Source organism: Heterocephalus glaber, unplaced genomic scaffold, assembly GCF_053883595.1.
Source record: "Heterocephalus glaber isolate CG9 unplaced genomic scaffold, H.glaber_assembly_v1.0 deba00000347, whole genome shotgun sequence".
NCBI lineage: Eukaryota > Metazoa > Chordata > Mammalia > Rodentia > Bathyergidae > Heterocephalus > Heterocephalus glaber.
This window is the reverse complement of record NW_028258143.1, coordinates 11,527,358-11,553,433: the sequence shown is the minus strand read 5'-3', so window position 1 is coordinate 11,553,433 and position 26,076 is coordinate 11,527,358. Positions and strand designations below refer to the sequence as shown.

Genomic DNA, 26,076 nt, shown 5'->3' with positions numbered 1-26,076 from the left:
TTCCTTTCCATTTTAGATATGCATAATGATAATATAGGGAATTTGTACCTGTACATGATATATCTTTTTTTCCCATTCCCCTCCCCTCCTTTCAACCTCTCTTCCCCTCCTTATTTACAAAAGCTTTGTTGTTTCCATTTTTTTCCTTCTATTCTCATTTCTTTCTCCATTCCTTCCTTTCCTCCTCACCCTGTGCTTGTTCCCCTTCCCATTTGAACATTTTCTTCCCATTTCACAATATCTATTATACATTTTGGTCTTTATTTACACTTTGTTTCTCACACATCATGTGTGTCCAATTTGTTTCACTTAAGAGTATGGTGTCAGGGTGCACCCATTTAGCTAGAAATGACTCAAGCCTATCTTATGGCAGAGTAGTAGTCCATTGTACAAAAAAACCACATCTTCTTTATCCATTCATCAGTTGATGGGTATTTGGACTGTTTCCAAGATTTAGATATTATATACTGTGTCGGAATAAACAAGGGTGGGCATATATCATTGTGGTATGGTGTTTTTAACACTTTTGGAAAGATACCAAGAAGGGGAGTAGCTGGGTCAAATAGAACCTCTAGTTTTAGGTTTTGTTGTTTTTTTTTGGTACCGGGGATCAAACTCGGGTCCTTGTGCTTGTGAGGCAGGCGACAGAACCACTGAGCTAAATCCCTGGCCCCTCTCTAAATTTCTTGTAGAATTCATCAGTGAATCCGTCAGGGCTAGAGATTTTCCTTGTTAAGAGGTTTTTTTTTGTTTTTGCAGTACTGGGGAGTCTTGTGCTTGTGAGGCAGGTGGGGTGCCACTGAGCTAAATCCCTGGTCCCTGTTGGGAGATTTTTTTTTTTGGTACCGGGGATCGAACTCGGGTCCTTGCGCTTGAGCAGCAGGCAATGAAACCACTGAGCTAAATCCCCTGCTCTGGTAGATTTTTAATTACATCTTCAATTTCATTGACTGATACTGGTTTATTTAGAATTCTTCTATTTTCTTGATTGAGCTTTGGTAATTCATATGTATCTAGGAATCTGTCCATTTCTTCTGTGTTTTCCATCTTATTACAATACAGGTTCTTGAAGTGAGTATTAATGATCTGGATTTCTGCAGGATCTGTTGAGATTTCATCCTTTTCATAACTAATTGCATGTATTTGAGTCTTTCCTTTCTTTGATGAGTTTGTCAGTTATTTTTAATCTTTCAAAAAACCAACTCTTTGATTCAGTTTCATTGTATTATTTTCTTAATTTCCATTGCATTAATTTCTGCTCTGATCTATATAATTTCCTTCCTTGTATGAGTTTTGGGTTTGACTTGCTCTTTTTTTTTTTTTTTTTGTTCCGGGGATCGAACTTGAGTCTTTGCCCCTGTGAGACAAGCGCCAGGCAGTGGAACCACTGAGCAATATCCCCAGCCCTGACTTGCTGTTTTTCTAGAAGCATGAGCTTCAACATTAGGTTGTTTATTTGAACGCACTCTGTTTTTCTGATAAGAGAATTCACAGTGCTGTCTTCTGGATCTGATATTCTGACTTCACATTGGCTCATTCTACTGTATACTTTTAATGGGATTTTTTAATCTCCTGTATATCTGTTTGAATCTGTTTCATGGATTACATTTCTTTCCTGTGCTAGACGTTTATGGTTTCCATCATTTTCGTAAGCTCTTCTAGTTTTTTTTATCTGTATCTGCTCTAGAGTCCCTAAGCATGTCTTTCATTATGGTTACCATCTTTGTAGTTATCTGAGAAATTATTTGTGATTAGAGTTTTTCAAGAGCCTCATCTATTTTGTTATGTCCTCTGTTCCAACTTCAGAGAGTCCAGTCTTTCGAGTTTTTCTACCTCATTGCCCCCTGGGTTTGCCTTTGGTGAGCTGGAAGTCTGAGATCGCATCCTGCTTAAGTGTCTTCTCGTTTTGTTGTTGTTGTTGTTTGGTTTAATTCCTAGTTTGATGCTTGTAAATTGCTTGTGGCAGGTAGCTTTATTGCTAGTATTTAGAACCCTTAGGAGATGACTATTTCTCAGAGTTGTCTTCTGGGTATAGCTGGTTTTTGGATTTTGAGTCTGTTATAAGATCCTACCTCTTCAATTCATTGGGGAGGAGAAGTTACTGCCTATTTGGCCTAGCCCCTGCTTCTTTGGCACTGGCCTGTAATATTGTTTATGACCTTTAGGCAATCTCAGTCTTGGCATACCAAGAAGAACAAGTGATTAGCACAGTTATGTCACCATGGCTAAAGTACTACAATGAGCAGGGTCGGGGATTTAGCTCAGTGGTTCTGCTGCCTGCCTCACAAGTGCAAGGACCCAGGTTCGATCCCTGGTACCACAAAAAAAACAAAAACAAAACAAAACAATGAGCAGTAACAATGGCATCAAACAGCCTAGAGAATGAAAAACTGAGGTAACTAGTAATTTGCCACTTTTAGCTATAGTATGAACTATTTTAACTATAGTGTGAACTATTTTTGTGGTTATATAACAAAATCTGAAACAAACCAGAAAACTGTAGACAGTAAATATGCCCTCAATATGGCAATTTTACCCTCAGGAGAGAAAATTTAAAAGGGGTTAGAGGGGAATAAAAGAAACAAGAAGGGGAAGGGATTAGAAGCAAGGCTAGAAGACAAATGAAAATTACTTACACTGGCCAACTTAAGGAGATCAAGTGTAACATAAAAGGCTTGATCTTTTTCAGACATGGATAGGTACCCAGGAAATATAAGCACAATGAGAGAAGAGGCATCATAAACAGAAAACAAGGATGTACATTATTTTAAAAGGAATAAATCTTGTAGCTGCTCAGTGTAGAACTTATCCTGACTATGGCTGACAAGCAGGTGATCTTCTCCCCAATAGTCTTACTTTATGTTTTTTTATTTTTTGATCACTACATGGTAGTTAATTAGTTATCACAGAATCAGAAAAACACTAATCTGAAAGGAGAGATCTGGAGACCAATGGTTTCTAGGATTGGACACCTGCAAAGAGCTTATTTTAATTTTTCTGAAAAGAATCTATACACACTTGTAGCTAGTTAATGATTTTCTCCTTCTATTTAGTACCCAAAGTTTTGGTTTTTTATTTTTTTGTTGTTTTTTAAATGACTGTGTTAGGAGTTAACCAAAAGATTTTTATGAATGGGCTATGTCTTAATATCTCTGAAGTCTAGCTTTATTATTATGTCATTATTTTATACCTCTTTTGGTTATTTTTTTCTGCGGGGTGTTTAAGACCAAGTTAAAGTGAGACCTGTGTCAATCAATGTGAACCTCTTGCTATCTATCAAGGTCAGTTAAGTCTCCCCAGGCCATTACTTTGGAACCACACATAGAGCCTCTCTCCTCCTCCATCACTGTCAGCCATCGGGATGGGTCATGGCCTTGCTTGACCAAGTTGCTTTCAGTGATAGTAATGGGAGATTTTTTTTCTCGGTGACCCTCCTTTGGCACACGGTACATTGTCCTCTCGTGCCCAGCAATCTCCCTGTTCAGGAGGTTGAGTGACTTACCAAAGATGTAGGATTCTGTAGAGAAGGTTCCCTCATGTTCTGAATCTTTGTTGACCTTGAGGGGCCAGGGCCAAAATATTGGCTGTCCTCATAGCTCAGTTACCTTTCTAGTTTTGGTCTCCAAACTTTAGGTGTTGAACACTCAGAAGAGAAGGTCAATAACATTAGCATTGCAACAAGAGTAATGAACTTAACTATTACAGTTTTACCTGAATAGCAAGCATTTTGGAATTTAAAATATAGAGAACTGTTATTGTTATCAGTTACGGTTGTTCTAGTAGTTGAATTCCTGTAGAATATTAGCAGAAAAAGAGACACAAATAATATTTTAACATGACAATCATGATGACCTTACCTTTTTAACATATTTAAATGTCCATCTTGATATAAAATAGCCATTGTTAAACATATTCATTTTTTAAAAACACCAAAAGTTTTTATCTAAATTATTATCTTTTGATAGATGCCATCTAAAGAAAATATTTCAGCCAATAAATGTACCTGTTATCATAAATAGCTGGAGTGTATGAAAAAGGCAAATACCTGAATCAAAAAGAGATTATCATAAACAACATATTAGAAAACCTGTACAGTCAGGAAGTATAAATACATTTAGTATACCAGAAAAAATAAAACCTTTTTATTATTGTTTTTTTCAGGAAATTTAGTCCTTTGAAAATGACCAGTGTAAACATACCATAATAACATATTTAGAATTTATCCCTTTGATGACAATTCGATGTAAACATAGTACAGTAATATATTTAAGTAATATTTATTGATGTAAGTCTTTTGTAAGGCTATGGAAACTATCGGTTCAGTCTGTTGTAAGACTGAAAACTATTGAGGTCCCCCTAGTGAACAAATACTGGAAAATATTTCCATGCGGCCGCTCCTTTGTTCACCAAGGGGACCATGCCTTGAACTTAATAACCTTTATCTATAAACAAAACAGCTGTATGATTGGACAAAAAACAAAGATATAAGACAATTTATAAAACTAGAATGCACTCAAATATATTTAGCCCAATGGAATTATATCTCTTTATAATTTTTAGGTTTATATTTATAAATAAGACTATTTAAAACTTTTTGTAAGTCAATTAACAGAGATCTCTTGTAGAATTAGAATCAGAAGGAATTAAAACTCTATTCCTCATCTTTGCTGCCCAGAGCAGTGGATCAGGCCCAAAGCTCAGCTTCTTCTCAGTCTCATTTTTTCTACCTTTCCTCTATAATAAGTTAATTTGCCTTGTGCTGCTGTGGCTCTCAGGAGACTAGGACTTGCTGCAGAGGTTCTGGTAACATCCCCTTTCCCTGTTCCCTACACACACTGAAATTTAACTATTTTTCAAAAAAAAATTTTTTTAAAGTAAAGTTGGGCATGCTGGCACACACCTCTAATCCCAGTACTCTGGGAGGCTGAGACAGGAGAAGTGCAAGTTTGAGCCCAGCCTGCTTAGCAAGTCAGCAAGAGCCTGTCTCAGAAAGAGTCTGGGAATGTAGCTCAGTGCAAAGGCCCTATTCATCCCCAGTACTGGAAAAAAAAAAAAAAAAGTGAAAAGACAAACATAAGTTAGGTAAAAATACTGGCAACATATATAATGAAGACTATTATATACAGAACTCTGGAAACAATACAGGGGAAAAAAAGACAAACAGGTAAAGAAACAGAAAAATATAAAAGCACATTTATAGGCAGCTCAAAAAATAAAGGAAAAAAAAAAAACAAAATTATTCCTTTGCCGCCTGCTGCGCAAGCGCAAGGACCTGAGTTCGATCCCCGGTACCAAAAAAACCCCCACAAAAAACTATTCCTATAAACCTTTTATAACAAACTTGGAACCAACAAGTAAACATACGTATTTCCTTCATAAATCACTTCTGCACACCTTCTGGACGTACCTAGGCCTTTTGGTCTCGTCCTTCTAACAAGACAAACATATAAAATCTTTTTATATAAAAAAAATCTCTTTTACTTACAGCTTTTTAAATATTTTTCCTCTGACTCATTATAAACCTGTAACTTGTCTTTAGCTGTTAAAATTTTAAAGTGTCCCCCCTTTTTTTTTTCTGTTCTCAGATTGTTACATGTTAAAATTTGACTGGTTGTCAACAGTAGTAACCTTGAGTTTTTTTTTATCAACAAAGTACAGAAAAGAGCAAGTTAACCCTATAATCAGAATTCTAGAATTTACAATGCACAAGAAGTGTTTTAAGCACACCAATTAAACATCAACTCAAATTGAAACAAATAATTTATCAATTAGCTAAAATTTGTAACTTGATTTTTCTTGTAAAATCTTGATGTCTGGTAGAGCACAGTTGTACATTCTCTGGCTTTGTTTTGGGATAACATGGCGCTTGCCTTGGTTTTTAAAGTCAGGAGTGTTTTTCTCACTGGTTTGTTTTATGCACTTCAGAGCTTTTCTAGCTGTTTTTAATCCATCACTTACTTTTCTTTTTTTTAATCTGAGTGCAAGCCCTGCTTGACCCTCTTTAACCTTTTTTAGCTTTCTCTTAATATCAGGGGCTGACTGAGAGATAAAGTGAGTGTCAGCCTGGGAGGTAGGATTATTTTGGTATATTTTTGAAGGGCTTCAGTGAGCCGCCGCAACAGAAACTGTGTCAGATTTTTTTCATGGGTCTGAGTTATTTTTTAGTCTTATCAAAGTTAAGACTTGTGAGCTGTTTTTTTTAAACTTTTTATGAGACAGAGAGTCATATGGTCTTTGTGGCCTCTATCTGCCTGTTCTAGCTGAGAGTCCCATTGTGGGTCTTTTGGGGGGACGGCCTGGGTTTCCACTGGTTTGGTGTTATCAGCAGCATAAAATGCATCTGCTGTGGTCTGGGCCACCATCCAAACTCTTCTTGTCCTGGGAGGAAGGGTAGAAGTCAGTATCATATAGATACTGTGTCAAGTCAGATCATAGGACAGAGTCAAGTAATGAAATTTTTTGATGTAGGAGTCAGGGTCAGAGGAAAACGAGCCAAGATGCTTTTTAGTTTGAGAAAGATCTGAGTGAGAAAGGGACTTGGACTCTGATAATACCTTCCGTTCCTGCCACCTCCTGGAGGGGCATAATGGTAGTCCCGGGGAGGCCGAAAGGGTTGGCTATTGGGTGGCAGTGTGAGGAGGGAAAATGGGAGGTGTGGGCAGTGAGTGATCAGGTGGATGGAATGCATTGGAGTCAGGAAGGGTGGAGTCGGGAGGGGTGGGCGACAGAATTTGGGCTCGAAATACCTGAGAAGGTGAACAGGTTTGACATAGAGTCGAGAGCATAAGTAGAAGAAGGCTTGTAGGTAGGGGATTTCTGACCATTTGCCATTGCATTGACAGAAATTGTGTAAATCACGCAGTATGTTAAAATCAAAAGTGCCATTTTGGGGCCATTGAGACCCATTATCTAATTTGTATTGAGGCCAAACCCGGTTGTAATAGAAAAGTCTTTTTGACATAAAGTCTGGTCCAAACAATCCAAGGGGCCTGACTGAGTTGTGCCAGGAGGCAACCTAGAGGTGTTGCGGGGGGGGGTGGGGTGGTTGGATTGTTGGGCTCCCATGCTAGAACAGGTGAGGAGGAGGCAGCTCCCTGGGAGATGGACAAAAGAGAGGAGCATCCTTGTCTCCTTTGACAATCTCTGAGTCTTCTGGAGGGAGAGAATGAGAGGAGCCGCGCTGATGGGGCGTCCCCCAGGGGCACAGTCTTGGGCCCAGTGGCCAAGGGGTCTCTCTGACCAAGCACTTGGATTTCTGAGAAGTCCCCAAAGGGAGAGAATGAGAATAAGACAGAGGACCCAATGAGAGGGAGGCTGAACTGCCTACTCACCCAGAGACTGGTGACCGGTGTGGATGTGCAGCATCAGCAGTGGCAAAGGCAGAAAGCCCTGAGAAGGTTCTGGCTCAGCAGATGTGGTCCAGAGGAGGTGGCCAAAAGGCCAGTTGACCCTGACCTGCAGGGTATTGGCACTTAATCGACTGCCTGCCTCCCAGGTTTCCGGCACCAGGTATGTCAGGTAAAAAAGCTGAAAACCAAGACCAGACCAGGCCACAACAAGCCTTTATTGTAGGGACAATCTGCCGGGCTGTCTCTGAAGAAAGGAGAGACAAAAGCAATATGGCCAGGATGGGGAGTGCTTCTTATAGGAGCTGAGGTGGGCCTTGTAGAAGCTAGGGTGGGGTTGAGTGAGATAGTGGCTGGGGACTGGAGGAGCCTGTGATGTCACTAGCTTTTAGGAAGAGCAAGTATTAGGTTACTCTTTGGTGGGAGTTAGGGGCATGTTGGGAAGAAGAAGGTAGCTGTTATATACAGCAGCCACCCTAAATTGGAGGGAAATCTATCACAGTGAAGGATTTTTCATTGCATTTAATTTAATCTTGTTTGAACCCAAAACATTTGTTTTTGTTGGCATTTTTCATGAGTTGGACACTTTTTAAAGAGTGTAGGCTAGTTGTTCCTAGAATGTCCCATGATCCAATCCCTAATTCTGTTATTACTAGATTTAGGTTAAACTTTCATTAAAAACATTACCTAGCAGGCTGGGGATTTAGCTCAGTGGTTCTGGTGCCTGCCTTGCAAGCTCAAGGTCCCGAGTTCGATCTCTGGTACCAAAAAAACCCAACATTACCTAGGTAATGGTTTGTCTTTCTCATTTCTCATATTGGGGCAACTAACATAAGATATATACATTGTTGGTGATGTTGAGGTTAATAATTTGGTTGATGATATCTATTAGATCTCTCCATTATAAAGGTACCCCTTTTCCTTTCTAGCTAATAAGTTGTGGGGTGATTCTTTGAAACAGTATCCTGTTTTTCAGCAACGTTCCTTCAGTGTGATAGATTTCCCTCTAATTTAGAGTGTCTGATATATATAATAGCTACCTTCTTCCCAACATGCCCCTATTCCCCCCAAAAGAGTAACCTAATACTTGCTCTCCTCCTAGCAACTAGTGACATCACAGGCTCTTCCAGTCCCTAGCCACTACCTCACTTAACCCCACCCCAGCTCCTATAAGAAGAGCTCCCTGCCCCGGCCATATTGCTTTTGTCTCTCCTTTGTCCAGAGACATCCTGGCAGATCGTCCCTGCAATAAAGGCTTGATGTGGCCTGGTCTGGTCTTGGTTTTGGGCTTTTTTACCTGACACAATGTTTGTTTTGTTTTGTTTTGTTTTGCTTTGTTTTGTTTTGTTACGGGCATCGAACTCTAGGACCTTCTGCTTTTGACACAGGCAATGGAACCACTGAGCTAAATCCCAGGCCTTCCAGTGTTTTTGACATCCATTGGTTATTTGCTCATTTATTTCATTGGTAGTTAAAAATTGTTTTTCCTAATTTTATTCCTTCTAAACTCATTAGCTAATGTTCTTTTGTAGAGAAGTGCTGTTTTCTGCCTGCCCCGCTTTTCCTCAGTAGATGTATTGTTGAACACTAGCACCAGATTAAGAAATAGAAAATTACCTGTGATCTATTCTGCAAAGTCAGCTGGGTATTGTAAGACCAAGGGCCTTACCAAACGCTCCGAGGAGCTGACTGCAGCGAAGAACACCCGGGAAGGAACACACCGGACAAGTTGGAAAATAAAACAGACCTTTATTAGTCTGGCCAGACGGCACTCCCAAAGCAAAATAGCTTAGAGAGGCAACTGGCTCAGAGTCCAAGGCTGTTCTTATAGGGGGTTGAGGGGGAAGTTAACATATAGAATTAAAGAACAGGAGACAAAGGTTAGTGGTCGACTGTCACATATTGATGGTCAGCAGATTGTAGCTTGTTCGATAGATTGTGGTGTCCGGAACATCAGTTCTGGGCAATCAAGGAGTTGAGTAGTTTACTTTGGGACTTTAGGTCTGTTACAGATTTTTATCTAGTGTCCCAAAACTAACAAGCATCTTTATCCATTAACTCGCATTTAATCACAATGGGGCTAGAGAAAAGGGAACAAAGGTTAAGCAGTGCCACAGTATGGTGGCTCATGCCTGTAATTCTGACATTCTGAGAGGCTGAAATAAGAAGTTTGAACCTAGCCTGGGCAATTGACTTAGTAAAACTTTGTCTCAAAAATTTAAAAAAATTTTTTTTTTTTTTTGGTACCGGGGATCGAACTCGGGACCTTGCACTTGCAAGGCAGGTGCTGGAACCACTGAGCTAAATCCCCAGCCCCCCAATTTTTTTTTTTTGAATCACTGTGGGGATATGGCTCAGTCCAAAGGCCTTGGGTTCAATCTCCAGTACCACACACAAAACCAAAACCACAACTTCCTAATGCACCTTATTGATAGGTCTTCCTTTCCTAAGGTAACCATTATCCTGATCTAACACTACAGATTAATTTTCCCTGTACTCTTTGCATTTAGTTTCCTTTGTTCAGCACTGTATTTGTGAAGCTCTTATGTGATATTACATGTGGCAATGGTATACTTTCATTGCTATATAGAAATTTTGTTCAACTATACCATGACTTATTTATCCAGTTTATTATTGATGAGTACAGTATTTGGATTCTTTGCAGTTTGGGGCGCTATATGTGTTACTATGAAGAATATTTTTATGTATGTCTTGATGAATTTGTGTGTATATATTTCTTTTTTTTTGGTACCAGGGATCGAACTCAGGTCCTTGCGCTTGCGCAGCAGGCGGCGAAACCACTGTGTATATATTTCTTCTGGGCACGTAGATGTAAGAATGGGAATTTCTGGGGTTATAAATACTGAGAAGTCTGCCAAATGATGATTTATAATCCTCCCTAGCAATTAAGATATTTTAGGATCATCTTTTTTTTTCTGTAATGTGTTATAATCCATTACTTGTAGCGAACAGGGAAAAGGGACCTTACTAGAACCTCTGCAGTAAGTCCTAGTCTCCTGCGAGTCAAGACAGCACAAGTTGAATTAATTAATATATAGACAGAAATGGGACTTAGAGAAGAAGCTTTTTTGGGCCTGATCAGTGCTGCTCTGGGGACAAAGACCCCAGATCTCAGCTTGCCACACCTTTATTCAGAACATCTGGCAGAAACAAAAGTAGTAATTGACTCTGAGGGAGCAGAGAAGATCCTAGAACAATGAGGAACTATGCAGATGAAGGTTTGGTTCCTCCTAGGATGTCTCCAGCTGGTGTAGTCTTGCCCTGGAGCATCACAGCATCACAGGATCATTGAGGTCTCAGTTGTGACCAGAGGCCAAAATGGAATGATGTCTGGAAATGCCATAACTGGTCTGTAGGCAGGAGAACTAGGCCTAATCAGATGATTTTTCCCTAAAATTATGTAGCATTGCTCCCGACAATTACTCTTATTCTTTTTGATGTAGAGATTGTCCCAAATTTGACTAATGAAATCCCCTTCATATTGGGTTTTTGACATGTCCCTTCCATACCGTTTGACATATCCCTTTCATTTTATGAATATTCCTTTGAAGGCACAAGTCATTTAGCTGAGTTTTAGGGTTTTTTTATACTGGTGATTGAGCTCAGGACCTTGAGCTTGCCAGGCAGACGCTGTGCTGCTGGGCTAAATTCCTGGCCTTTCGCTGAGATTTTTTTTTGCGGGGGGGTTGTTTCTGGTTATCGAACTTGGGACCTTGTGCTTTTGAGGCAGGTAGCAGAACCACTGAGCTATATCCCCAGCCCTAGCTGAGGTTTTTTTTTTTCTTGGTACCGGGGATCAAACTTGGGTCCTTGAGCTTGTGCAGCAGGTGGTAAAACCATTGAGCTAGATCCCGGGGCCACCTAGCTGAGTTTTTAACTAAGGCACACACCTATGTAATCCAAAATCATTTTTTTTTTTTTTTGGTACCTGGGATGGAACTTGGGATCTTGCACTTGCCAGGCAGGCAATGGAACCACTGAGCTGAATCCCTGGCCCCAAAATCTTTTAAAGCAAATACAGTTAATTTTTTAAAATGTTTACATAATTCACATATCATAAAATTCAAATGTGTATTCAGTATTATTATATTTGCAAGGTTGTACAACCATCACTATTCTCTAATCTTGGTATTAAATGTTGGTCTTAAAGTGTTTTGCTTTTATTTTGACCAATTTTTATGCCATGTTGCCATTTTCTTATAAGGAGGGTAGAATGTGTATTAGTCATTGACATATATTTGTTTGAAAATGTATTTGTGTATTTTTAAAAGAAAAATATTTTTTAAAAGACTAAATAAAATTTGTGTATTTTGCAATATATATCAGATGGGCCGGGGATGTTGCTTAGCGGTGCCATACCTGCCTGGCAAGTGCGCAAGGTCTTGAGTTCAATCTTGGGTACAAAACACACACAAACACACACACACACATATACACACACACACACGCACACATATATATCAGATAAATCATGGACTGTAATAGTAAGCAGGAGATAAGTTGCTTAGAGCTGGAGTTAGGCTCCTGATGGGTTCTAGTCAACTCAGATTTCTATAGCAGTCAGGGACCAAGCAGATAAAATTGTTATTATATAGCTTTTCTTTTTAGTTTTTCTATTTCTTCAGTTGTTTTAGCTAAGTACTTGTAAGTCTCTTAAATATGTTTTAATTTAAAATGATATGCCTCAGTATATGTTTTTAAAACACAGACTAACAAAAAAACTTGAAGAAAGGAGAGAAGAGAAAAGGAAAGAAGAAGAACAGGTAAAGTTCATGCATGTAGCATTGTTTTACCTTTCTCTTAAGTGAGGGAATTTTTTATTGTTTTGTTCAATTTGACAGTCCTCCAGTGACTTCCTAGTTAGTTTGATGTAGTAGCAATGTTGTAGTGAAGGGAATTATTTGTTATCTACACTCAGATCATAGTTTATACTTTTTTTGTGGAGGGGTTTAATAAATTGCTAGAAATACTTTTTTCCTCAGTAATCAATCTTTTACTTTAAGTATAAAAGGGACTTGAACTAAAGTTATTTGACTTGAGGCAAAAGATCAAGCTTATCAGTTCCCTTTTGTGACAAAGAAATCTGTAGATATTCTCAAACCAGGCGTGGTGGTGCACTCCTGCAGTCCCATCACTCGAGATGCTGAGGCAGGAGGATTGCTGAGTTCGAGGCCAGCCTGGACTACATAGCCAGTTCAGGACCAGCCTGAACTACATAGTGTGAACCTGTCTCCAAAATTAAAAAAAAAGACATGTAGATACTCTGCTAAATTTTTCTGGTCATGTTGCACCATGTTCAGTTGAGCATGATGTTGCACTCCTATAATTAATCCCTGATTCTGATGAGGCCAATGCTAGAGGATTGAGATTTCTAGGCCAGCCTGTATAACTTAGCCAAACCCTGTCTCACCATGTACACCTCACTGCATCATTTCTTTAGAGCTCTAATATACGTAGGCTATTTCCTTCAAGGCTTGTCCTTGGAGGGTAACATATTTGCCCTAGAAACCAAGGACCTATAATTCTTCTTGTCTTCAGATTATGTTGGCTCTTGTAGTCTGAAAAACGACTGGCAAAAATTTAAAAGATTGATAGACCTTTGTCCATTAAGTATGCTGTGAGTAAATTGTTAGATCTCTAATTTTATGAAGTTCTAATGTCTTAACTGCATGCTATAGCCAGCTTTCTGTACATTCAAAATAATACCTAAGGCAGATTATCAACTTTTGTTTTTGGTTTATAAAATTTACTTTCTCTTTGATTCAGAGAGAGATTAAGAAGGAAATTGAAAGGAGAAAAACGGGAAAAGAAATGTTGGATTATAAAAGAAAACAAGAAGAAGAATTAACAAAAAGAATGTTGGAAGAAAGAAACAGAGAAAAGGCAGAAGATAGGGCAGCTCGAGAACGGATAAAACAGCAAATTGCATTGGTGAACCTTTTTTTTTTTTACACTCCATGACATTTGTTAAATTATTTTTCCAACCACAGTAGCTTTGGGTTACAACCAGACAGTGCACACAAAAATAGTAGGTTTTAGTGACTCAAAGAGTACCAATCCTGTGGCCAGGGATTTAGCTCAGTGGTTCTACCTGCCATGCAAGCGCAAGGTCCTGAGTTCAATCCCCGGTACCAAAAAAAAAAAAAAAATTGCATATTGAGTTAAAATAGTTAAGATTAAAATTAGGTTTTTCCTGACTTATTTTTCTCTATGTTTTGTTATGAATTTGCCCATAAAAACATCTTTCAAAGATTGCCTAGAAAACAAGCTAAGAATTGATTATGTGATTATGTAACTGTTTCTAGTCAAAAACATTGGGGGGGCATTCAAAGAATTTAGGCACATTATAAAGCTTGGGATAAAGTTTTGCAGCAATTGCTTTTAGAATTCAGCACTTGGAATACATATAAAGACTACACTCACCTTAATATTGATTATTCATTTGATCATTCAGCAAATATTTATTGAGCATCTACTATGTGCTAGACCTTGTCCCAGGCCCTAGAGATACAATAGTGAATGAATTCATGTGTTTGTTTGTCTAATAATAACTGTGGTTCCTGACACAAATGATTAAAATTAATATCAGATTGAGGATGACTAAAGATCACATGGCTTGAAGGGATTTCATGTGTATTTGTTTCTGGTGTTGGAAGTGTATGAATAGATCATTCTGTCAGTGAAAGGTGAATGCTGTCTAATGATGTTTTAATTAAAAGGATCGTGCAGAGAGAGCGGCTCGTTTTGCAAAGACAAAGGAAGAAGTAGAGGCTGCCAAAGCCGCTGCCTTACTGGCCAAACAGGCAGAAATGGAAGGCAAGAGGGAATCATATGCAAGAGAAAGAAGGTATTTCTTCCTGTTTTTATACTGCAACATCTGTATGCAAATGGGGTCTGGCTGATATTTAGGTATATTTTGAAATCAGACACAACAGTATTACTTTAGTAATCAGAAAGATTACTTTTTCAGAAAGATTACTTTTAAAAATGGTATCTCGAGCCAGGTGTGAGTGGTGCATGCCTGTAATCCTAGCACTCTGGGAGGCTAAGGCAGCAGGATTGCCTTGAGTTTGAGGCCATCTGGGGCAACTTAGTGACTTAGCAAGACCCTGTCTCAAAATTTAAAAATTTAAAAAGGGTGGGAGATGTAGCTAAAACAAAAGCCCTGGGTTCATTTCCCAGTGCCAGGAAAAAAATTTTTTTCTCAGTCAAGCATGATGTTGCACTCCTATAGTTAATCTCAGCTTCTGATTAGGCTAAGGCTAGAGGATTGAGATTTCTAGGCCAGCCTGTGCAGCTTAGCAAGACTCTGTCTCAATATGGTGACACATATCTCTAATTTCAGCACTTGGGAGGCTGCTAGCCTAGGCTACATGGTGAGTTCACCAGCAGCCTGCGTGACATAGCAAGACCCTGTCTCAAAAAGACCATAGATAAAATAAGAACCAAGATACTCATGTAATGGTACAAGATCCCAATGATGTTTGTAACTGTATTTTATACCTAAAATGTACCATTAAACTTAATGGGGAAAAATAAATAAATAAAACCAAGTGAAAAACTAAAAAAAAAAGAAGACCATAGATAGATAATGATTTTTTTTTTTTTTTTTTTTTTTTTTTTTTTGATATAGAGGATTGAACTTGGGACCTTGCGCTTGTGAGGCAGGTGGCAGAACCATTGAGCTAAATCCTCGGCCCCTGATAATGGGGATCGAACTTGGGTCTTGCACTTGCAAGGCAGGCGGTGGAACCACTGAGCTAAATCCCTGGCCCAAAACATGACTCTGTGTTTTTGTTTTTGTTTGGTACTGGGGATCAAACTCTGGTCCTTGCGCTTTTGAGACAGGCAGCGTAACCACTGAGCTAAATCCCTGGCGTGATAATGAATTTTTAAAAAGAGGATAAGGTGGTGGTGCTGAGGCTGTAGCTCAGTGGTAGAGTGCATGCCTGGCAGACTCTTTGAGTTTAGTCCCATAAATAATTGTCTTACTGCAAAGCGATAGTGACAAAGACATTGTCATGCTGCCATGAGGATGAACATATCAATCAGTGTAGTAGAGTTGAGTTTCTAGAAATTGCAATTTTTATTATTTTTGAAAAGGATACCAAAAACATTCAGTGGGAAAGAATAATATTTTCAATAAATTATGCTTGGACTACTGGTTATCCACATGTAATAAAATGAATTTGGACCCTTACCTCGCACCATATAAAAAGTTCAAAATGGGTCATCTACCTAAATGTAAAGCTATGTAAAGTATAAATTTTTAGGGGGGAAAAAAGGAATAAATCTTTGTGATCTTGGAGTAGGCAGTGGATTCTTATACATATGCCAAACAAAAGCATTAAAAGAAAAAGATAGATTAGACCTCATGAAAATTTAAAATATTTTTTGTTTCACAAACTGAAAAGACTACATAAAAATGGAAAAAATATTTGCAAACTGTTATTTAATAAAGGACTTGTATCCAGAATGTGAAAATTTGTAACTCAACAATAAAATGACAACCCTCTTCAAATATGAGAAAAGGATTTAAATAGGAGTTTTTCCAGAGAAGATATAGAAATGGCCAATACATATGTGAAAAGATGCTCAGTGTCATTAGTCATTGCATGACACAAAACTACAATAAGTGGCTAGAGGTGCAGCCTAGAGATAGACCACTTAACTACCCTACCCAAGTCCCTAGGTTGATCCCTTACACAGTAAGAAGCAAAAACAAAAGCATACATACCCCACAATAAAATACTACTTCAGTTCTGTCAGGATGCCAGTAATCCTAGCACTGAAAGGCCGGAGGATTGCTGTGAGTTGCAGGGTAGCCTGAGGTACATAGTGAGTTCAAGGACTGTATAGCAAGACCCTGTCTCACAAAACAAAAAAAGAATTCCTAAACTTAGAGATAATCGCAAGTGTTGGTGAGGAGGTGTAGGGTGCGGGAAAGGGGATGTTACTAGGACCTTTGCCTTGGGTCCTGGGCTGTGAGCCACCACAGCACAAAGCAAATTCAAGAACAGACAGAAACAAGACTTAGAGTGGAAAAGCTGAGTCTTGGGTCTTAGTCAGTCCTGCTGATGGTAGCAAAGACAAAGGCCCCCAAACACATCAGTATCTATTGAATACAATCATGGGAAAGAATTGGGAGCAGGGTATGCTTTGAAGGCATGAAATAGTGAAATACTCCCGAATACCTGGCATGATGGCACCAGGCAGGGATGTTAGGGAGTAAGCACTGTTTATCTTGCTTGGATAGAAGAAACCTGTACTGGGACCAGGTGCAATTAGCATGCAACCCATTGGGTCAGTGAGAAGCCATAATTCAGAGGAAAGGGTTTTAATTGGGTTCACGCTGACCTCAGCTGCATGTAACTCAGCAGAGTCCTGCCACTTCACAGACCAGGGCCTACGTTTCTGTGGCAGCTATTTAGGGAGAGGCTATACTTGCCCAGTCCACCATCTGACATGCCCATTTGAGTCACATAGAGCTTCAGTCAGACTTCTGATATAAAACAATATAGCTGCATTATAGAAGGCAAGAAGCACATACCATTCATAGCCTGCTAATACTGGGCCGGGATGTCTCCTACAAGGAGGTAGAGAGAATTTGGAACTTTTCCTACATGAACATAGGGATTATAAAATGGTAAAAACGTGCAGCCACTTTGGAAAAGAATCTGGCAGTTCCTCAAAATATTAAATGTAGAGGTGTACCATATGATATAGCAATCGCTCTTATGTATATATCCAAGAGAACTGTAAACATTCACACCAAAACCTGTACATATGAATACTCTTGGCATTATTCATAATTTCCATATTCAAAATGTGGCAGTAACCTAAATGGCAATGAAATGAATAATGGGTATACAAAATGTAATATCTCGTACAACTGTAATATTCAGCATTAAAGGGGAATAAAGAACTAATGCATGCATGGATGAACTTTGAAAACATAATGCTACATAAAAGAAACCAGTTACAAAAGATCATATATTGTATGATTTTCTTATGTGAAATGTCCAAAAGAGGCAAATCCGTGCAGATAATAGATTGATTAATGGATGCCAGGGGTTGGGGAGGAATAGAGAGTGATTGCTAATGGGTTCCTTTTTGAGGTGATAAAATAGTCTGGAAATAATGGTAATGGTTATACAACTCTAAATAGATTGAAAACCACTGAATTGTACACCTTAAATGGGTGAGTTATATGAATTCTATCTCAATGTGGTGCTAATAAAAAAATAATAAACGAAAAGCTCTGACATGAAAGGAAATCTATTGTCATTGCGCATTTCCACTTCCATATTTCATTTTTTAAATGACACAGTTTGAGAATATGTAAAGGTACTAACTTTAATTTTCTTTTTTTTAATAGCACTGTTGCAAGAATTCAATTCCGTCTGCCTGATGGTTCTTCCTTTACAAATCAATTTCCTTCTGATGCTCCTCTAGAAGAAGCAAGGCAGTTTGCAGCACAGGTGAATTTATGTCTTGAGTTATAGTAAAAATGGCTATATAAGTTATTAAAATGTAGAAGGGGAAATTTTAAAGCAGAACCTGATGAATATGAGTAAATCATGAATTTACCTTTGAAATGTGGCCCTACTGAAAATTCATATGGGATATTACATTTTATATCTTAGAAAATAAGATATTAGTAGTTTTCAGGTTTTTTTATTGTCTGGCTCCTTACTCAAATTGCATTCTGGGCATAAGATGTCTTTTAGGATCCAGGTTTATTATATATGCTAATATTTTTCTCATATGTTTCTGTATATGACTACAAGGTTAAAATTAGGGAGTTGGATGCTAAGTTCATATCTTTCCACCAGCCCTCTTTTCCCATTTAGTCTTTTCTCACTTACAGGCCCCAAGAGGATACTGAAAATCCGTCTTCCTGCACTCTCGAGCGGGGTTGGACAGTATAAAAACTTAATATAAAAACCCTTTTCCCATAAGCTTTATAGTAGAACCAACCCCACATAGGCATGTCATTCTTTCTTTGTCTTGGAGCCTACCACACAGTGTCCCCTACCCTGAGTTACACTGGTTCTACTTCAGATGAATGAAGAGAGGATACTTAAGATAAAGAGATCATGTCCTGGGCCAGGGATTTAGCTCAGTGGTTCCAGCGCCTGCCGAGCAAGCTCAGGGTCCCAAGTTCAATCCCCAGTATCACAAAAAAGAGATCATGTCCTATTAAAACTCTACTTCAGGGCCGGGGATTTAGCTCAGTGGTTTCTCCACCTGCTGCGCAAGCGCAAGAACCCGAGTTCGATCCCCGGTACCAAAAAAACCCCAAAAAACAAACTCTACCCCAGTACGATGACTGTATTTTATATTCTTGCATATCCTTAATGTTAAAGTTGAGAACAGTGAGGTGTATGTATATGAGGTACATTTAAAAATTAGTCTTTTTGGAATCTTCTAGGGAAAGAGAAGCAGTTGTTTTAAGATTTTTATAAGTGTAGTGCTTTAATGTTGTGAAGGTGATTGTGGTGTATCCCAGTGTAAGTTCCTGGATTTGAGATTATTGATGGTATAGGTTGATTATGGACATTGAAACAAGAAGACAGCCTAAATTCTTGACGTTATACACAGGTATACCTCAGAGATGTTATAGGGTTAGTTCCACACCATTACAATAAAGTGAGCCACCCAAATTTTTTGGTTTCCCAATGAATATAAAGTTATTTTTATGTTATATTGTAGTCTGTGAAGTATGCAGTCATGTTATATCTTTTTTTTTTTGATTCCGGGGATTGAACTCGGGTCCTTGCGCTTGCAAGGCAGGCGGCGGAACCACTGAGCTAAATCCCCGGCCCATTATATCTTTTTTAAAAAGTAAATATGTTTAAAAAAAAAAAAGTGACAGACATAAGCACATGTTAGCAAATGGTGTCATCAGACTCAGGGTTGCCACAAACTTTCAATTTATTTAAAAACAAAAACAATTGGTGCAAAGCACATTATAGCAAACTGGAATAAAATGAGGTACACCTGGGCTGGGGATTTAGTTCATTGTCACAGTGCCTGCCTCACAAGCACAAGGTCCTGAGTTCCATCCCCGGTACAAAAAAAAATGAGGTACACCTGTGTGTAAGGGAAATACTGGTATTTCCCAGATTTTTAATAGGAAGTACCTATAATCCATAATGTAGCTGGGTGTGGTGGCACAGGCCTGTAATCTCAGCACTTGGGAGGCTGAGATGGGAAGATTGCTATGAGTTCAAGGCCAGATTGGGCTACTTAGTGAATTCAAGGGCAGCCTGAACTACATAGTGAAACTCTGTCTCAAAATAATCCATGATGTATATTTATGAGATGTTAACATGTTTGCCAAGTAATAGTGAAAAGTAATGAATAACTCAAACCATACATAAAGGAGATATATAATTGTCCTTTTTTGCAGTGCTGAGGACGAACCCACGGCCTTGTACATGCTACAGCTGCTCTGCCTCACTGAGCTGTACACCAGCCTATGATTGTCGTTTTTAGTCAGATTATTTATCTAGTTTTTGGAACTGTTCTTGGTTATTTTGTGGTCATCTTTTAGTTGTAGATGCTTTTTAAATAAGTAACCTTTGAATTTACATTTATATAAACTTTCTGAATTAAGACAATTTTAATTAAAGCAGTCATTTTGAATGCATGCAAATAATGTGGTATTCTAAAGGCACCTTTGTAAGGTTTTAAAACTTATTGTTGTTACAGACTGTTGGCAACACTTACGGTAATTTCTCATTAGCAACCATGTTTCCCAGGAGGGAATTTACCAAAGAAGATTATAAAAAGAAATTACTAGATTTGGAACTTGCCCCAAGTGCTTCAGTGGTGCTGTTACCAGTATGTATATACATTTTTTTTTTCTCTTACACATTTTTTGTTTGTTTTATTTTCAGTCATTTCTTATATTAGCAGAAGAGAAAGACTACTTTCCTTGGGGTAATTAAAATCCAGATTATCCAAAAAATAGATAAATTTTTGTGCAATTATCCTATGCTTTTTATATTTTTATTGTACATATTCTTGTGAGGCACTGGTTTAAATTTCAGCTTTTTCGTCACCTATTTTTGTTTATAAAAAGTGACCAAAAGGAAATAAAAAATATAGAAGCCAGGTGTGGTTGTATATGGGAGGCTGAGGCAGGAGGATCACAAGTTCAAGCCCAGCCTAAGCAACTTAGTGGCTTAGTGAAATCCTGTCTCAAAATTTAAAAAAAAAGAAAAAATAAAATAAATATGGAGGAGGCTGGGCGTAATGGTGCTTACCTGTAATCCTAGCACTCAGGAGGCTGAAGCAGGAGGATTGCTTCGAGTTCAACATAGTGAGTTCAAGGCCAGCCTGAACTATATCGTGAGACCCTGTCTCAAAAAAAAAGAAAAACCCAAACCAAACCAAAAAAAGGAAATATGGAATATCTGGCTAATACATAGACTTAATGTCTTTTGTTTATATAACTCTTTTTCCCATATCTTTAAAACACATTATTTCAGTATAAAAATAACAAAATTTCAAATATATTATTCCTATTTGATCCTTACAACATTTTAATCTCTGAAGAAGAAAGGATGCTCAGAAAGCTTAAGTGATACCAAGGTCCCAAGTGACAGAGCTGGAAAGAGATCCTAGCTCTTCTGTGTTCTGGTTAGTGTAGTTTCCTGTAATCTAGGACCCACCACACACACCCCAACTAAAACAGCCCTACATTAATCAGAATTTCACTTTATTCATTGAGTTTTGAAACATTTTTTGTCAACAGGAAAGTTTATTTCACCATTGAGAACTGCTTCTTAATTTGTATAAGTACTCTTAAAAATCAGAGCTCCAAGCTGGGGGGGGCGGGTGTTGCCACACACCTGTAATCCCAGCACTCAGGAGGCTAAGGCAGGAGGATTGGCATGAGTTTAAAGGCGGCCTGAGCTACATAGTGAGAGCCTGTCTCAAAAAAAACAGGAAAAAAAAAATCAGAGCCCCAGGCATTCCCAGAAATTTATATACACTTGGAAAAGAGAAAAAGTGGTACTTTTACCTTTTTGCAGCAAACTAAAATCCATAGGATCTCATTTTCCAAATAAAAGATGCAACTAGAACCTTCAGTGATGTGATTCTGCTGATACAATCTTTACCTAGGTTTGTTATTTTTAAATTTCTAGGCAGGAAGACCAGCTACATCCATTGTACATTCTTCCAGTGGAGACATTTGGACATTGTTGGGGACAGTACTTTATCCATTTCTTGCCATCTGGAGATTGATTAGCAACTTCTTATTTAGTAATCCTCCCTCTGCACAGACTTCAGTGAGAACACCATCACCAGAATCTTCAAACCCTACATCATCTGGCAAATCGGAAAAAAGGTATATGTCTGTTTTCCCCACTTTGTAAAATGTTTAACATTAGCTCAGTACCTTTTTCAAATGAAGAATTGTATTAAGGGTACTTTACTTTCTTACTGGTATATGTGTCTGTCCCTGTCCCCCACCCCAACTCCCACCCTGTGGTGGAGAGAAAAATATGTTCTGGAAATTTATATCATCCTAGAAGCTCAGTACCTAAATTTTTTCAGTCATCTTTCTAAAACCTATTGCATGGAAAGCAACTTTAAAAAAATTATTTCACTCATTGAATTCTCCTTATTCATAACTATCAAGGAAGATCAGCCCCCACCCCCATATGCAATATCTTTCTTGCTAACCATGTTTTGCCTAATAAGATAGTTTATTCCATTGCTTATAGTCAATTTGCATCATTTCTTTAGTGGAATCATTGTGTTTTAGATAATTTAGACCCTGGTGTTTCTTTGATCTGCTGGCCAGCAGTCTTTTGGATTATTCAGAGATGGACCAAATTGAGGAAATTAGACATTCCCTTAAAACTGATGGCTCCATCTGAAAATTACTTTTATTTTATTTATTTATTTTTTCTGGTATTGGAGATCAAACTCAGGACCTTGCACTTGCCAGGCAGGCACGGTGCCACTGAGCTAAATCCCCAGCCCTGAAAATTACTTTTTTTGGGGGGGGGGTACCAGGGATCGAACTCAGGTCCTTGTACTTTTGAGGCAGGTGGCAGAACCACTGAGCTAAATCCCCGGCCCCTAAAATTACTTTTAATTACTGTAAATCAAGAGGTCTTACTTTTATTGCAGATAGCAAAGGTTTGAATGATAATACAGACAATACTGGCAATTTTAAGTCATACCTCTTATAACGGTTAAGGTTGTACATATTTGAAACAAGTAAACAAGTATTTTCCAGAAGGTGAGATTATACCGCCTTCTAATAATCAGTACGTTTATACAGTGGTACCTTGGTTCACAAACTTAATTCTTTCTGTGATTCTGATTACAAACTGAATTGGACAAGAACCAAATCAAATTTCCCCATAAGGTCAACATTGAACCTAACCATTGAATTTGATTTGGTTCTCATCCAATTTGGTTTGTGACCAGATTTGTGGAAAGAAATTCCGAGGTACCTCTGTATACAATACTTGCTCTTATTTTAAACAGTGTTGGGCCTTTAATAGGCATTGTAGCACATCTGATTTCAATCCTGTATTATGTATTGAAAATCCTTGCCTCTGTCTGCTATCAGCATGGAGAGCCCTAGTCTTGCATTCCATTGAGTCTATAGATGAGTTATATAAATACTATGACTACACTGATTGGTCTTTATCTTGATTTATTTCTTGACTACTAGGAAGCAAAACCAGTTACATCCTTCTTACAATACTTAAGTCGAGGGCATGGGGGAATTCTGTCTAGAGGTCTTAGAATAGCATTTAGAGTAGGTCTTTTTAGTATTGAACTTTAGAACTCTTACTGAACAGTGTGTAGAACCACTTAGTATTGTAATAATTACTGTAATGTAGGATAACTTGCTGTGTAGGTTTTTAAAACATTCAAATAAAGGGAAATGTCTTGAGTTGAGGCAAAGAATGTGTTGAAGATACATCTAAGAGGGTGAAGCTTTATTCTGTTGTTTTTCCTTTTTTCCCCTCTATTATACAATTCTTTTAGCATAAATTTCACCCCAGTTTCCTTCCTATTTTCACATGAGGAAGTCCTATTTGTTCTTAGTTGTAAGTCATTCTAAAAGATTTTGGGAGGATTGAAAATTACTGATTGACCATTTTTGTCATTTAGACCGTGCCTGGAGCTTTGGATAGCCTCTAGGGTGCTGTGTAGTAAGTATATCAGCTTGCATAAGTAAAAGAGAAAAGATTACTTAGCATATGGTCACACTCTTCTAAAGCTTAGTGAATCATAAAGAAATACTGTACTTGGAAACAGAAAATACGGTTTGGCTTAGAAAACTGATGAAGTTAAACTACCAAAAGCCTAATACAATCTAGTACTGCATTAGTAGATACAATTATCTCTCATGGATTTTCCTTACCTTGGAGTTTAAAAAAAAAAGTAAAATATAGTTGCTTATACTGTACTAATGAAGGTTTGAAGGAAATAGTTTTGTATTACCATTGTTTTTATTGTATGTCATCTTCCTTCTTCTCCCCCTTTTGCATATTAGGGAACCAGTCAGAAAAAGAGTGCTGGAAAAACGAGGGGAAGATTTTAAAAAGGAAGGGAAGATATATAGATTGAGGACTCAAGATGATGGTGAAGATGAAAACAACACTTGGAATGGAAATTCTACGCAGCAGATGTAATGCAACAAGTACAATATGTACAATAATTAGTTTCTCTTATTCTACTGGAGAAGTGGGTCTGCTTTGTTTTCCAACTGATCTATAAAGTATCTCTTTATTTTCCTGCTTAGTGGGTATGGGTTAAAGTGTTTAACTCAAAAAAGTCAAGACATAAAATAACTGGCTGCTAGGTTCTTGCATACAGTAACAATTGCTAGATGCCTAAAAGAATCAAAAGGTCTGCCACAGCCTCACTCTATCAGCTGCTGCTTCAGTATTTTATATACCCTTTAGCCTTGTGCTCTCAGATGACATTTTGTTTAGAATACTCCTTTCTCCAAGACTCTTAAGCCCAAAGTAATTGGTATATCACTGAGTAATTTGACTCCTAGAGCATTTTAACTAGCCAATCAGATGAAAACTTATGTTTGACTTTTCTTTTTGCTCATCAGCTGCAAGCAAAATCTTGTAGGTTTTAATCTTACTTAAATACTGAATAAAAAAATCTTTTTCAAAAATCAGAATGATCTTATTTTTGCTTTAAGCATCTTTTTATTGTACAGGGCTCTGTTGAGGTTAATGCTTCTTTGATTTTTTTCTTCCCAGTATTCCTATGCTATCTCAGTAGGAAAAGGGTTTTCTGACACTCATTGATGTCATTTACTGTTTATTCTAGGTCAGTGAGGCATTGCTTTGTATAACCTTATGGTCTTTGTTCTCATCTGATACAAAACAGATAAGAAGTGCTTGTCTATAACCTGGTATTCCCTCTCACCTTTATACTGATGTTTTATACTTAGTAATCACACTTCTAGGACCTAAAGTACCTGTGGTATAGGACAAAAAGTATAAAGATACACCTTTACTGATCTGATTATTATTAAGAGAATCTTAGTCTGACTTAACATACTAAGTCACATAATTTTGCTAGTGGAGACCACTAAATTAATGGTGTTTGAAAAAGGCTGTGTGATATTTGCTTTGTTTTTAGATTGGATGGTATTGCTTTTGAGTCAATATGTAGGAAAGCTTTGACTTTATTTTATAATGAGAGGAAGAAATTCTCAGCAAACTTTGTTTTTCACCAATGAAATAACAATGAATTTTTAAAATGGTGATAGTGTTGGCAAGGATACAGTGAGAATAGGCTGTGCTGTTGGTAGGAGTGAGAACCAATAGATCTTTAGTATTTTGTACTCTGATCCAATAATTTTTCCTAAGGAATGATCATACAGATAAAGATAAATTGAAACATCGTAAAGTGTATTTATTTTACTTAAAAACTGGAAACCAACTAAATGCCTTCTGTAGAAGCAATTTTTGATGAGAAATGGTACAGTACTAATTCAGTTTAACATGTTTATTGAGCATCTGTTATGTATTGGGGGAAAAGAAGCAGGGTACAGAGCTGTAGGTACACTATGATCTCAGCTTTGTAAATACATTTTATATATAGATAGAACTACATATTAATATATGTGTAAAGAAAGAAAACAACAAAACAATACTGGTAAGAGTGGTTATATGCGATTCTAGTTTTCCTTTTTGCACCCTTATATTTTCCCTGTGTTCTACAGTGATCCTGTTGTTTGCATAATTTAAAAAGTGAGTTTGAAAAAGAAAATCTCAAGTAAGCATCCCATTTAGTTTTATCATCTTTAAAACTGCAGCAGTACATAATTTTTAAACCTGCCAAATAGGTGTGACCTTACTGTTAGAAATACATTTACAGAAACATTGAGTACCTCAAGTTAGTTTGTCTTGAAGAAAGTCAAATATAAATGTTAGAGAAATGTGCATTAAAAAATACATTATCTTGAGTAGGAGGATTCCTCAATTTTATCTTTTAAAAAAAATGGTAAGATATCCAAAACAGTATGTAAGGATACAAAATGAAAATGAAGTCCCCTGCTGACGTCTTACCCCCAATACTACTAGTCCTCAGATGTAACCTCTATTAACAGTTTTCTTATGTAATTTTCAGAAAATTTTTATGCATATATAAGCAAATATGTAATCTTTATTTTTAAATAAATGGGATCATATTATATGTA

The 26,076-nt window shown here is 37.7% G+C and overlaps 1 protein-coding gene across 2 annotated transcripts in view; it reads left to right on the top strand.

Annotated features, from left to right (window-relative positions):
* Ubxn4 (UBX domain protein 4) overlaps nt 1-26,076 on the top strand; it is a 57,126-nt gene extending 31,050 nt beyond the window's left edge. For both annotated transcript variants that reach the window (XM_021237019.2, XM_004836115.3), the window contains exons 7-13: nt 12,076-12,130; nt 13,134-13,298; nt 14,087-14,214; nt 17,746-17,848; nt 20,085-20,216; nt 21,527-21,729; nt 23,905-26,076. In XM_021237019.2, coding sequence (XP_021092678.1) covers nt 12,076-12,130; nt 13,134-13,298; nt 14,087-14,214; nt 17,746-17,848; nt 20,085-20,216; nt 21,527-21,729; nt 23,905-24,043 — 925 coding nt within the window. In that variant the 3' untranslated portion in view covers nt 24,044-26,076. The remainder of the gene's footprint in view (nt 1-12,075; nt 12,131-13,133; nt 13,299-14,086; nt 14,215-17,745; nt 17,849-20,084; nt 20,217-21,526; nt 21,730-23,904) is intronic.